The sequence below is a fragment of the Amblyomma mixtum genome, chromosome 4 (genome assembly GCF_055824585.1).
Source record: "Amblyomma mixtum isolate Tamu chromosome 4, ASM5582458v1, whole genome shotgun sequence".
NCBI lineage: Eukaryota > Metazoa > Arthropoda > Arachnida > Ixodida > Ixodidae > Amblyomma > Amblyomma mixtum.
Window position 1 is genome coordinate 156,668,736 of NC_143015.1, and position 14,985 is coordinate 156,683,720.

At 43.1% G+C, this 14,985-nt stretch overlaps 1 protein-coding gene across 1 annotated transcript in view; it reads left to right on the forward strand.

The window, feature by feature from the left end:
* Window positions 1–14,694, forward strand: part of LOC149348904 (uncharacterized) — a 39,289-nt gene extending 24,595 nt beyond the window's left edge. The window contains exons 18-20 of the mRNA XM_089541026.1: window positions 763–881; window positions 1,716–1,860; window positions 4,363–14,694. Coding sequence (XP_089397152.1) covers window positions 763–881; window positions 1,716–1,860; window positions 4,363–4,563 — 465 coding nt within the window. The 3' untranslated portion in view covers window positions 4,564–14,694. The remainder of the gene's footprint in view (window positions 1–762; window positions 882–1,715; window positions 1,861–4,362) is intronic.
* The last annotated feature ends 291 nt before the right edge of the window (window positions 14,695–14,985 follow it).

A 14,985-nucleotide genomic window follows, 5' to 3' on the forward strand; every position in this document is an offset into this window, starting at 1 on the left:
ATTTCGGCCATCCTTACGCTGATGGCTACGATGTGCGAGTGGCGCCATCAGGGCGGCCGAGCTTCTTTCTTTTAAGGGTGCAAGTTCCTTCAATGAAGAGCTTGCTTTTCAATTTGAATGGGTGCCTGATTGCCTGAGTGCTGGCAATACTACATTACAGTAGGCTCTTGACTTTGTTTTCATGTGTAGCGTGCAGTGCTTTGAAATCTACAAAGTAGTGTACTCTGATAAAAATCTTTCCGTGTACATTGCTGTTATACACAAAGCCTCAGTGGTAGACATGGCAAAGAATATGATAGTCACTTCATTAACCAGAAAATAAAGCATGAAATGTTGACTCTCATTAATTCAGACTTGCATACATCAAACTGCCAGTGTGGTCTAACAGATGGCACCTTTGCCCCTAATCTCATCAGTGTCAAAGGTATTAAAGGCTTCCATTAATTTAAGCTCCGCATAAGTTTTGTTTTCTGTTAGTGGCTTCTTGTTATTCTTATGTGTTCTGAAATAGCATCTTTGATTAGATCTCAAACCATGATACAGGAACACATGTAGCCAATGTGAAGAGGTGTGCTAGATTTGGCAGCTGTGCTTTTTAGTGCAAATGCTATTATATTTAAGTTGGATACCTCGCCATCAAGTTGGTTTGCATCTTATTACACTCCTATGCAAGGCAGTAATGCAACCAATTCAATTTAATGCACTTTTATAGAGCTTTAGGTCAGAGTGTGACTTCTTATGTCCAATTGTGTCTTTTGTCAGAATTCCGCACTCGAGTTTGTTGCAATCAACAAGGACGTAGTGAAAAGTGACGGCTACTCGGAGCTTCCGGACGACCTGCAGACCGAGATCATGGAGACGATAACCTGGTTTGAACTTAGGTATGAACTTATTTTATGATTTTTCACATTATTGTTTATTGTTTAAGCAGAAAGAGGGACTCTGTTGGTAACGTGTACAGTTGTTTGACCGAAGTGGTGTAGTATTATAGGTGTGCGAAAATCTGAAGTATCGAAACAATTTAGGGCCTTTTTTCAAATTTGAGCGTGTCTATTGCATAAACAAAACTGATGCTTCAGGCACATGGAAGCTGCAATTAATTTTTTTCATTACGTATTTCATAGAACAGAAGGTGTGAACCAAAAAGAGTGATTCTTCAGACCTGACTTTTTTTTTTTTTGATAACAGCAAACATTTTACAATATAGTGTCATCATGACCTGGTGTCATTACGTCCTTAGGACAAAATGTGAGTTTAATGTTTCTGTATGCGAGAGGGTTTCTTTAGCGTGGCATAAAAAAAGCAGATATTCATAGTGTCTTCAATGAGGGCCACTTGTGAGTCGCTATTTGTTCATCTCTGATTGCAAACTGGTCTAGAGTGCAAAAGGGAGATAATGCCAATAGATGCTTACAGCCAGTGTGACCTAACTTATAACTTGATTATAATTTAGTATTGTGTTGTGATGTGGGGCCTGTTCTTTCATTTTGCCATCATGTCGACAGCAAGTCAGCTTGCAATCTGTGCCTCCAGCTGCCGTGCCGCCTTCAGGCTTTTGTTGACATCCTTGGTCTTCAGTGTTATCTGAATGCCTGGTTAGAGTTGTGCCAACAGGGAGTGTTTCAGCCTCTGTTTTTGTCCACGCACCGGTAATTGCAGCGTCCACTATTCTCATCATGTTGGTGGTTTTGTGATGGCTGGACTCGCTGTTTCAGGAGCTCCCAGCGGCCAGAAGACGTGATCCCGTTTGGCTGCCAGTTCGAGCCTGCCAGCCCTAGTTCGGCATCATCCAGCCTTCTCGACATTGACGAGTTTGCCTCTGCGTTGAGCATCTCGGGGAAGGAGACAGACACCACACAGGTCAGTCGTTGATGTGCGTGCCTGTGGGAAACGGAGCAGGCACATATTGGCCTGAGCGAGCAGGCTGTAGCCTGCTGTAGCTGGCACAGAACCAAAAAAAAAAGACAAACAGAGGTTGATGTAGTTGAAAAGCAGGAATGAGTGTGTCAGCTGTCAAAAGCCTTTGAATTACACATCTTCATCCGTTCATTCTATGATGCATTCAAGACAAATGATTTCCTTGTAATAATTTCTGAGTGAATGTTCCGAATACTCTAAGTGCTTAAAAATAGGTTTGCATGGCACAGTTAGGTGTTTTCAGATTGATCTATGTTTCTTACCGTGAGATCATTGCATGCAAAAAGAAAGTATGCACCGATGCTTTGAAATGCAACACCAAAATCAAACAGAGCACCTGAAGGTCACAAAAAATGATGTTTACCCCCTTGTGTGACACTGCAAAATGCCTGTTGCTGTTCAACCTTTTCTGTATGCTGGAAGTGTTTGAAAAATTCACTCCGAAATCATTCGAAGAGAATTGCTATTCGCTTCTAATTCGCTTTGAACCAAAAATCACTTTTCTCACAGGCTTGTAAATGAGGTATGTACTGTATTTACTCGTGTAACTTGCAAACTTTTTTTTTCTGAAATTAAGGCTTCAAAAAAGGGGGTATGCAAATTACACGGAGATTTCCACAAACAAGTTCTGGGAAAGTTTACAAAGGTAATAGACAGTTTTAGTATAGCGTACGCAAAACCTTTGCGTATGCAGTAAAATAGCGCATGTAGAATGCGCATGCGCAGAACCCTAAAAGAAGCTTAGCGTTTAGCGTACGCACGCAATTTTCTGGAAATAGCGTAGCGTCTTTGCGGGGCTTGCGGAGACAACATGGCGGCGCCCTGTTTGCCCGCTTCGGTTCTAAAATACCTCGTCATTGAGTTATTCGGTGCTCAACTGGCAATAAATGGTGGTATTCGCTTTCGCTTTCTGTCGTTTCACTGGCACGCAATGTTATGTGCGATAACTTGCCGGTACTCTTGAGATAGCAGTCTGTTTTCAAGCCTGTAAGCCTAACGACAGGTTGTGTACACTGTTGTCATGGCAACGGCCATTTTTAGCACTTCTCAAAACGACCTCAATTTTTTTTTTCGACGTGTGGTGGCGCTAGGTACTTACCCAAACAGGGCTGAACCTGGATGTTGCATGTCTGCTTAGCGCCTATTGCGGAACGGTCCGCAAATGCTCACCTAAAGGTGTTGTTCGCACTTTGAATTTAGCGTACGCAAACATCTTGTGTGTTGCGTACGCAAAAAACGCGAACGCTATACTAAAACTGTCTAATAATGTGTGATATATATACAATATATTGCTGCGTATAAGTCGACCCCACAACTTACGCCCCTCACTGGCCAAAAAAAATAAGTTTATGCCAAAAGTTGAAGAAAGGGGAAAAAAAAAGCCACTAAGGAGTATTAAATAACGCTGCTGAAGTCAGCATTTCAAAAGCATTACTTGCTCATGGCAAATGCTTCGAGATGTTGAAAACCAGACATTAACATATAAACAAATAACAAATGTCGTACTATTCTTACTTGAGTACTTGAAATTGTCAAGTACTACTCTCACAAGCCAAAAAATATTTTATTCAGACGAACCAGAAAAACCTTAATCACTTGCGACAGATATAGTTTCAAGACTTTGAATACCAAACGTTCGTAATAAGTCAAGTGTCAGAATATTTTACTGTTTTTTCCAATATTGATGCAAACCTGAAAAAATGCAGGATGCTGAAGAAACATTATTCACTCATCTTGAATATGTACCGAAAGGAATTGTGTATCAAACATTCGTATTGAGTAGAGTGTAGAACACGTTCCTGTTTGCTCAAATATTCGAAATTGCAGACTATTTGCACAGACCTAAATGTAATGCGAGCAGACCAGAGAAATGTTAACTTTTCATGGTGGAATTGCCGAGGTTTTAAACGGTGAACATTAAGATTAAATAAGATATTAATATTTTCGCAAGAATAAAAAAATTCAGGGGGCACTTCGGCTCTCTAAAGTGCTGCAAGGCGAAAGCCTTTCCTGGCGCACTGTTTGGCATTGACTGCGAGACTGTTTGTGCTGTACTAGTGCTTTATTTGACTGCACACTTTGACTACACATTACAACTACACACTTTGACTGCCGACTTTGACTGCTTCTTTAGCACGACTCTCTCTCTGCTTCGATGAGTTCGGTTGTATCCATGGCTCTGTTCGCAGTAATGAGGTATGTAACATGGTCACTCACGGATGCCTTACGCCCCCTGCCGGAGCGGACGACAACTATTTTATTAGTTGTCGTCTGCTCCAAAAGGGAGCGTCAGGCATCCGTGGGTGACCTCATTACTTCGAATCCGCGCACTCTGACGTCATAACCGTTTCGACCAACCGAAAAGCGTGACACCTCTGCTGAGAAGCTTCTGTCGACAACGATGAGGCATTCAAGGCTTCCGCCTTAACAAACGGTGCTCCGCAGGCGGACCAGGGGGCAGCACACTCCAGCACCTGGAGCTCTCTGGAGGAGCTACCGCTGACGCAGGACTCGGCGCAGCTGGAGGTCTGCGTTGAGCAGCTCCGTGATGTGGTCGGTGAAGCGGTGCCACGCGAGGCGCTGGTGCAAGTCAGCCTAGCAGCAGACTACGACGTCAACCGAGCCCTCAACTTCTTTTTCGCCTGAGGAAGAAAAAAAAAGCTGGCTGGGGTCGTGGGGGGTAGCACTGAAGGAAGATTGAGTGCTCGCAGGCTGAAGTGTGGTTGGTCAGGACTGTCGAGTCATAACTCACGCGTTGTGCGTTACCGGTCGTATTTCGGTCGTTGTGCTTTCCCTGCTATAGTCTACAAGTCTAGCGTGCACAGAGGTAGTCATGATGGAAAGTGGGGAGAGTGCCTGTATGTGCTGGTGGATTTTTTCATTCAGAGAGGGCTTGGAAACTTGCCTGTCATGTGTCATGTGTCGTCTGTCGGGTGCGGCCTGTTGGGACTCTGCGACCGACGATGTTTCTCGGTGGTGGTTGATGCATGTGTGGTTAAAAGGAGCTTGACTTCGGATTGCACCACTTAGAAGTAGCAAGGACTGTCAGCACCTGATAAGGAAACCATGAGGTATGCACTTATGATACTTCATCTGTTTTGCTTCATACTTAGCCTTCATGCTGTCGCCGGAGTGCGAACCTTGGGTGACAAAGGCATGCACTGTGATTGACGTAGCGAGGATCATCCGGTCCATCACCATTCCTTATTGCTGCACTGGCATATGTCTTTCGCACTTATTTGTGCTGTCTAAATTTCATTTGACAGAGGTTAGGTCTCTGCACTGCACGGAGTTGCACTAGATTGGTCATTTCTGGAAGTATTGCATGGGGTTGATGCCTGCAACAGTTTGGGCCATTAAGGCGCAAGCATGTCTTCAAACTTGAGCTTCCTTCAAGTTCCTTATTACTTCTTTGAAACCTCTTTCTTTCGCCTGTTTTTTGAAGGAGTATGGTGATATCCAATAATTCTACGGTTTACTTCAACTTGAGCCATTCTCAGCCTTTTTCGTTTTCTCCGCGTTCGCTGACTGGAGCTGCTTGAAGAAGCAAAAAGATAGAAAAGAGAGCATTTTTTAAAAGAGCACTGCCTTAAATGAGAACGTGCATGCGAGCTCCTTTCGCTACGAGAACAAGTGCAGTGCCAATCGATAGTCGTGGTTGCAGACGAGCCGTCAGAACTGTGTTCTTGGAGGATGGTATCGTGTTGTCCTTGAATATTTGCACATGTATGAAAGAAAACCACCGAAGTTGTCATTGATTAGCGCCTAAGCGAAATTTTGCACTAAGTACTTAAAGGCGCCTTTACAGACAAGTGAGAGATGACAACAGTAACTGTCACTTTGCCTTGGGGAGTGCAAAAAAAAAAAAAAAACTGTGGTTCCTATGTTCTCCTTTTTGGGGGATGAGGGTCTTGAAAACTTTTTTTTATTTGTTAACGTATCTTTTTGAAACTTAGCACCTGGGTGTATCATTGAATGCTGATTTCAAATATGCATTTAGATTTCAAATATCTGAGCTGGAAGGAAATACATGGCAAAATAAAATATCCTAATTAGGTCATTTCTTACGGGCCTTTTTAGTAATTTATCAGTTAAGTAAACATTTTTAAAGAATACGCAGACACTTGCAAAGGCCCAAAGCACATCCTAAAGCTAACAGAATGTCTACAAACTAATTTTGTTGATCATAAATAAACAACAAAGTTGGAAAGAAAAAATGATGTGGCAGTCATTAGCCCACACTTGGCCTAATTGCTCATATATCATGTTTAAAGGAAAAAAGAAAGCTTTAGGATGTGCTTTGGGCCTTTGCAAATGTCTGCTTATTCTTAAAAAATCATTCTTTAACTGATAAATTACTATAAAGGCCCGTAAGAAATTACCTAATTTTAATGTTATTTTGCGATAAATTTTCTTCCAGGAGAGATATTTGAAATCTAAATGCATATTTGAAATCAGCATTCTATGATACTTCAGCGTGCTTAGTTTCAACAAGTTATGTCGAAAAATAAAAAACGAGTTTTCAAGACCCTCAATCTTTTTAATCAATCCTTCTGCTGTCTAGTCCAATCTCTAATGTTCCTTGTATTCTCTTATTCCTTCCTTGCTAGTCATGCGTACATGTGCGCTATCTTTTCTTTATCTTCTTTTTAACTTATTAGCCTTTTTAACTTACGTTATTGCAAACAGAGTTTATTCCAAGCGAAGGAATACACACCCGGAAAGGGCCTATGTCCTCGAGTGTATTCTGGGTGATGATGATGATTGTCGGTGGCATTTTGTTTTCAGTCACCTGGCGTATAAGCGTCCTTACATAACATGAGCTGCAATGTGTGGCACGAGATTGGAAGGAAAGGCGTGAGTGGATTAGTAAGAATGGTTCAGGGGTCCTTCAATGCTGCAGGTACTCCGTCGTGTCCCTCGTCAAAGAGTCCCATAATGGTAGGGAACATGCATTTGTACCATATTCTACGAGCATTGTAGAGTTCCCTCTGCCTGGCCGTGTATATGTGTGTGTGTGGTTGTGCAAGGCAACTTGTGTCTTTCAGATTTTACGCGTGTTAACTGTGAGTGGGTGCGTTTCTATGGAAGATTGTGGATGGCATACTCCTGTAACTGTTGAATGCTTTTCCCCCCCTTTTTTTTTTCTTTTCATGCGAGATGAGTGCGTTAAGAACGTCCAGTGATGGGAGACATGTTTTAAATTTGTGTGCTAAGCACCACCGTATAGCGTTACAATGGCTTACTAGAGTTACAGTGGAAGTTACTTGAGAACAATGGCTTATGATGTGTGCTCGAGAACGTGAGCCTTCCGCAGTCTTCACAGCTACTCTAGCTCTCAAATCGTTAACATTCCTGCATTTTTTTTTAACACTTGTGCAGTTGCCGAGTGCTAAGACCATAGAAGTGTTGGCACGCAGAAAGTGTTGAAATGTGCATCAACTTTAGTGTCCGTTATGACTTGCAATCTTAGTCTCTTATAGACCAACATATTCCTTACTAAGCGTCCACTTTTGCTAGCATCGCGAACAATGAGGCCTCTTTTAAAAGAGGTTCGGTAAGCAGCAGAAAGGTTGATACCACCCACACTACAAGTAAGGCACCTTTACGACTGTGTGTAGGGTCTCCTAAACGTGTGCACTTGTTAGCAGGTTGGGATGCTTGGTGTGTTCAACGACTGTGTCCCAAGGACACCACCCCACTTGGCCTCTAGCTCTTGTGACAAACTTAGACAGTGCATTTTATGACTGAGCCGGCATACCGAGCAGTGTAATTGGCGAGAGTGTCGGTATTCGGTGTGGCATCCTTCAGGGCAGTGTGATTAGCTTGTTGAAGACTTTCCATTGAAGTTGTCTTTCCATGCATGTTCTTGTTGGCGATACTAGAGTGAGGGAGACTTACCTCCCTGTGTGAGTGTGTTTTGCATTTCACATCAAACAATACTGTGCTGTGTTGGTGAGACGTAATTGCAATGCTGCACTGCACTCCTTTCTATTCGGATGTGCATGTGCTCTGCGATTGCAGTCAGTGCACACAACTTTCTTTTTTGACCTTGCTAGTCAGAGCCTTTCAGGGCCTTTTTATGTCTCATTGCAGCCCGATACAAAGTGGTACTGATAAGTTCGTTTCTTACAACCGGAGCCAGTAAAAAGCTTAGAATGTCCTAAAGCGTGCACCCCACTTTGCGTTTTAGAGGAAGCAGTCTTCAGGGTTTGCAGTGGGGCAGACTGCTTGCCCTCTTTGATGCTTGACATAGTATTTCAGATAGGACTGCCTTGAGCCTCTGCGAGAGTGGACTGGAATCAACTTCTGTCTTGTTCAGTGCAGCTTGCATGCCTTTCACAAAACTTGTGCTTGGTAAGCATTGAGTTTACGTGAGTCTCTATGAGTTCCTGCTTGAAAACCTTGTTGAGCTGAGCTGCAGCTGAAGCCAGACTGAATGAAAACTTTCAACGATCTGATCGTGCCACGAAGCTAATAGTAGTTGCTAAAAAGAAGTAATATTTTCAGCTTTACAAACATACTTGAAGCTGTGTAGCCTATTTAGTTTATATCTGCTGTGTCAAAGCACCACTACCTTGCTTTGACACATTCCTGTAAGCTAAGTTCTTGTTCACTAGTAATGAAGGCAGTGCTACAATGTTTTACTAGTTTGTCTTGCGTTTATTTTTTACTTTTATTCTCCTGTTAGTATTGACGAGTTACACTTCTTGTTTCAAAGAAGCATTGGATCCATTCTAGGTGGAGGCAAAATACTAGAGGCCCGTGTACTGTGTGATGCCCGTTCATGTTAAAAAGCCCCAGGTGATCGAAATTATCCGGAGCCCTTTACTACGGCGTCCCTCGTAGCCTGAGTCACACCCCATAAAACCAAATCAAACCATCCTCAAAGAGAATTTATTCTTGAGCTTATCGTTCCCACAGCCCATTTTGCATTTCTTTATTTGTGTTACAAAACTACCTTGCAAAATTGCAAAAATTGCCAGAGTCCAAAAAACGAAAGAAGGAAATGATGGGAATGGTACCAAGAATATAAAACTAATACTGAGGTGCTGGCATACAGCAGTGTGAAACAGAAGCGACCTTGCGCATTTCTTGGCAAAGGTCACTAGATTGTAGAGGTCATCAGAGGTCACTTGTAGGAACAGCTTTCAGCCAAGTTTGCGCGTTTAGAGCATCAGACTTGAGAGAAAAACTTCACTCTCATTACAAGAGGAACATGTGTTGAATTTCCTGTTCCTAGGTTCAGCAGTTGTGGCTTGGTACCTGAGCATCTTTGCTAGTCTTTCAGTTTGGTTGGGTTGTTTCTTCATAGTTATTCGTAAAGCCACAAGGCTGAATTGGTGAAGTCAGCACTGCTAGAAGTTTTCGCTGCGAGCAAGTGAAGTTCCTATTTTTTTATAGCTTCATCTACCCTGTATCTACCAAAGAAAAAAAAATGAAATATTTACCTGTATATTTAGCGTACTGTTTCCGTTGTGATGTACTGAAGTTGTTTTTGCCTACCATTTCCCAACGTTGCGTTGATCACAGCATTTTGTGCTTTCAGTAGCAAAAATTGCCCAGAGGTGCAAGAAAGAATCTCGATGTTACCCTCTTTTTGCGAGTGATATAGTTGTTTTCAATACCAGGCATGAGTCATTTTGCATAACGGGAGGTTTGTGTTGATTTGTATAGCCAGCTGATTGTTAAGCTAAGCTACCCGTCGTAATACCGCTGTTGTCGCGGAAGTCATGAGTGACTCGTGTAGCTAAGGTCCAAGTGTTTGACTGTCTTTTGTACCGACTCGAGCATTTCCACACTCTGAAGTTGTCACCATATAACCGTCATTCTATTCGACTTTGTTGTGCTGGTAGGCGAGGTCTGTGTGCGTGTTCGGTGGTGTTCTCCGGTTGATCGAGACAGTTGACAACGGTGTTTTTGCATTTCCACGCCTGTGCAGACGTTGCTGCGTGCTTACCTTGTCAGTTCAAATATGTAAACGTGTAGTCTTCATGTTCATGTGTTACATAGCGAAACATTGCAGCCTGCCTGCCTGCTGCTGTTGGCAGCAGCTTGTCATTGCACGTGTATGGTACATTCCTGGCGGTTTACGCATGCTGTGGTTTCTTGGTATCTAATTGTTAAAGGTATTTTTTTGCTGAAGTTTTCTTTTACGCAGCATTGGTCTTCTTTGCTGCTGTTTGCAGATAAGCCTCATGTTTGTGGAGTTTCAGGCCTACTGTCACCAGAGCACAATATGACCCACTTACTGTCAGATTGTCCTCTGTTTAGTTGTTGTTTCTGTGATTATCCCACTGTATTTGCACCGCAATTTTGTGGTTTCAAAAGCAGATCCACGCATTCCAGTTTTATGTTACGTATAAGTTGAAGCTTTTATTTATCCGGAAGACTCGTGGGTTGGTGTCGCTAAACCCTCAGCACAAGGCGTATTAGTGATAGTGTGCTGTGCTTGAAACCCAAGTGCTAGACAATCTAGTGATACCGCACGGCGGGGTTCCTTGTCGACAACTCGAAAATCGGTTGTTTCGGCTGATGAAAACGAGAATTGCTTCTTGAAAGTCTTGCGAGTGTTGTTTCGGAGCTTTGCAGAAAAAAAGAGAGGCAGGTTTGTTAATTCAATTCAATTCATATTTATTTACCAGAATACTGGACGGTCTCCAGGGCTAAAAGTTGCTGCCAGCAACTTGACTGGGCCCTGGAGCCGTACTTGAAACGTCTACATCTTTTATGTGGAGTGGCAGAATTGGAATGAAATGTGCTCCTGAGCTTTTGTCTTGAACATAAGCGTCAGAAAGTGTACTGGTGTACTTCTCACTTTTGCTTGAACAGAGCACTGTCGTTAAGTCTGCACAAGAGACGCTTGTCAGATTTGACCATTTGAGAATTCTTAAGCCGAGTTATCGAAGCACCTTCAGAAATCTCGCATACACACCTTCGTTAAGCTCAGGATTTGGAATAGGTCGGCTGCTTTGTATGCAAGCGTTTGAGTACCAAGCGAAGGCAGTTGGCAGATTATCTTGTGTGCGCATGAATTATAGCATCAGACACACATGAGATGCTGGCACTTACTTTTCCTTTTTGCATTTAATAACCTGCGGGCTGAATTACCAAAGGACTTTCACATGAAGAACTGGCATTAAACTGACATTCCTGAACGGGCTTGGAAAGCTTTAGGGACTGTCGGCGTTTTTATGCTTGATTATGGTACTCTGTGTTCTGTTTAGCTGCTCATGCTCATATACAGAGTGCTGTATTTGCAGTATTCAAGAAGTCTGTGATTTATTTTGTTGTTTATTTGACCTCTGTGGGTTTATATTTTATGTGTATATATTGTTTATTACATTTTTCGTTCACTTCTGTGTCCTTTCATTCAACGCTGTTTCTGTGTGATTCATATGACCTTTGTTTTGTGTTCTTTCTTCCTTATAGTGGATGCATTGTTTAATCCAAATAGCTTTCGCTAATCCAGTATAAAAGAACCGAAACTTGGCAGAGCGGGTATGTAACCATTTTAAAACCCACAGTGCGACTTAGAGACACGGACATAAGGATAGCCTTTATTGGTAGCACTTGGTGACACGTTTTGGACGTAATGAATGTTCCGCACCTTTTTTTTTTTGCTATTGTTTCATTGGACAAGCCAACAGTTCTAGGTTTCATTTCTTCACTTTTTTTTACTCTTTTGTGATGCTTTCCCAGATTAGCACGTATAAAAGGCCCGCATTTGCAAAAGAAAGTTTCGCTTGATAGCACTAGTTTGTCTTCTGTCCCGTTTGTGAGTCGCACTGGATCGGAGATATTTGCTAATCCAGTTAAATCTCTCTTTATGAATGGTGATGAGTATGTTCTTTTTTTGTTTGGAGGATGTAAAGCTCACATCATATTTTGTGCTGTTATATATGCATAATCTGGTTGCTGTTGTTGCTGTAGTTTATCGATGCACTGTTGACAGCGAATACCTGTGCATTATGAATGCTGTTGCATGAGTCGTCGCATTTTGTAAAGGCACCCACTGAGTATTGTGTTTGCAAATGGAGACAGGTGTAATCACTTCTCCTGCCTGAACTGCTAGCTAACTTCTGCTCAGGTTTCGTGCAGAGGTGGAATTTGACTGTGTGATCTTCTGCTGCCACATTAGGTGATGGTACTGTCCTAGTTTATCTCAAATATGTTGTGGTTGACAATGACATGTAACTGGCGAGATGAGGCATCATCTGTTGCAAAGAAGCAAGACAGTAATTGTCTTTTTTTCAGTCTTCAACAAGCATGCCGCCTTGCAAAACACCTGTAGGGCTTGCATTTCAAAAAGCAACGCTTTCCGTGGTGTGAAACTAATGATTTGTATGTATGGCTAAAAATGGCCAAAAGCTATAGTATGGTCAGTGCATGTGTGCTCGTTTATAAAAGCAGGCATGTGGTATAAGCATATTTTCTAGCAGGGGCTTCAAAACTGGCGCTGTTAATTACGAGTCTTTCCCTCGCTCTTCTTGCGGCCACTGACAGATGGCGCCACCTCTTTGCTGCTTAGCGTTAACCCTTTAACCGCCAAATTAATTCCCGGAAACGTACCAAATCGTCTTAATCTTTTGACGGTTTCTGGTGAAAATGATGTTGTCGGGCTTAAAGCATGCACTAAAGGCACAAAAGGTTTTTTTTTTGTGGACAACTACTGCCCTCTAGTGTTGAAAATTTCAACCAACGCAGTTTCCGACCGTGACCCTCTTTTGGCAATGGCAGAAATGCATCATTCAGCCGGACGGGTGGGACTTTTCATTGGCGATATTGATACAGTCTCGTATGGCGAGCACAGCTTGGGCTTGGTGGTTAAAGGGTGAGGGAACAAATTTGGGTTAATTGACATCGTAGTCGAAATCAAGAGTGAGAAATGGGCTTGGGCAGGGCACGTAATGCAAAGGCAGGATAACCGCTGGTCCTTAGGGGTAATGGAGTGGATTCCAAAAGAAGGCAAGCGTAGTAAGGAGCGGCAGAAAGTTAGGTGGGTGGATGAGATTAGGAAGTTTGCGGGAATGTGGTGGCCGCAACTGGCGAAGGACAGGGTTAATTGGAGAGACATGGGAGAGGCCTTTGCCCTGCAGTGGGTGTAGTCGGGCTGATGAATGATGACGATGATGATGATGCATACCAGGCCTTACACAAAGATCTTCGCCCACTTTGTGCGTCCACACCTTGCAGCAACACTTTTCTGTCCACTCTCTGGAAGGGTAGATAAAAATGATAGTAATCTCGAGTAGAATACGAAGGCTTGTGCGGGAATGCATTTCTACAGCACTTGCAACCAGAGTTTCAGATGTTTACCTCCCAAGTCTTTTTATTCTTTTTTACATACCTTCAGGCCAGTGACATATTTCAGCTGATTTGTGCTCAGAGCAGGCGGGTACTGCCACCTGACTAACTGCAAAATTGTGAAAAATTTTGCAGTGGTCTTTGCAATTTGATTCCCCATGCCAGCAGTTTAGACAAGATGAGTGTTTGCACCTGTCTTCATTGTCAGCAAATCTCTCGGTGTGCCCCGTGCGTATGTGTCTACACCTGTTGCCAGCAAAGGCCCAGTGTTTCTTCCAACAGATCTAGTGGGGCACACTGTAATTTTCCTCTTGCGCAATACTTTTAACAACTCACTTACCAGAGCGTACTTATTTTAGAGGCAGCAATGTGTGCACAGTGCAGGCTTTGCCGCTGCACTGCGTACTGCCGCTGCACTGCGTACCGCCACTTTTAATATAATGCTTCCACTAACTAGTCAGATGTTTCTTTTTTCCTTAGTTCCGCACCAGTTAGACTGCATGACGCAGTGAAAAGGCCACATCGTCCATATCTTGGGGTCGCATTAGTACCCAGGGTCCTTTGAGTCACAGGTAAGCGGTCGGGGGTCCAGGGGCTGCTTTATTGGTCATGAGACCTCTGTTGGAGTTTTATATAGGGGCAGAAACAACCACTGGGAGAGCTGCTAGCATTGATTGTAGGGCAGCAAACTGCCTTGAAATAATCCTCGTGCATGGAGGGAGATTGCTGTGTTAGGGGTGCCTTCAATGAAGTGCAGGTTTATTGACGCTAAGCACAGAGTGGAATGTAATTATGCAGTGCAGCTTGTTCATGTATTTCTCGACAGTGGGAAAGGCACAACTTTGACACAAGGCATAAGCTGTCCTGCTGCTTTTGCATGTGTTCTGCAGGAAAAGAAATGGCGATTTCTGAGGCTTGTTTATATTGAATGGCGCTGGTCTCTCCTGATCAACAAGACTAAGCCTTCCAGTCGTCGCAGTACCGCAGTCACTATAGGTAGTGCACAAAGCTGTTCCGTAATGCTACGAGATGTTTCGTGACCAGCGGGAAAGTATCAGAAGATCCTGGTTACACAAAATGCAGGAAGTGCCGAGCTTTTGAGAACCTGGCTGGGTTGAAAGGCTTCAGAGTTTAAAAAATTCACAACTTTTGGATGTGGAAGCATCAGTGAAGGCCGTAAAAATACTTAGATGGCTCACTGCTTCATGTAGTCGAGGCATAGGTTGTGCCACCATTTCTAGCTACATGCGAGGCATGCCAACTTTGGATGTGACATTATCATGTGTATGCTGTTGTTGGCAGCCGAGCTTTGACTGGCGTGGCTACAGAAATACATTTAGTGAAATTCTTTATGGACCTTGTACCTTTCTGGAAGCCGAGCGTGGTTTATACTGCACCCCCTCCAAGCGAGGCAGTCCTTTAATCCCTTCCTTTAAAAGAACTGGTGAATAAATGTACCGTGTAACTGTTTGTCTGGTGTTCTTCATTATTTCTTAGTGCAAGAAACATAAACACAATGTAAACTAAATATAAACATTGCATGGTAGTAGTAGTAGATTGCACAAAAGGGAATCTGGACTGACAAACGTTTTGGTTTGGTTTGGTTTATGGGGTTTAACGTCCCAAGGCGACTAAGGCTATGAGAGACGCCGTAGTGGAGGGCTCCGGAAATTTCGACCACCTGGGGTTCTTTAACGTGCACTGACATCGCACAGTACACGGGCCTCTAGAATTTCTCCTCCAAAGAAATTCTAGCCGCCG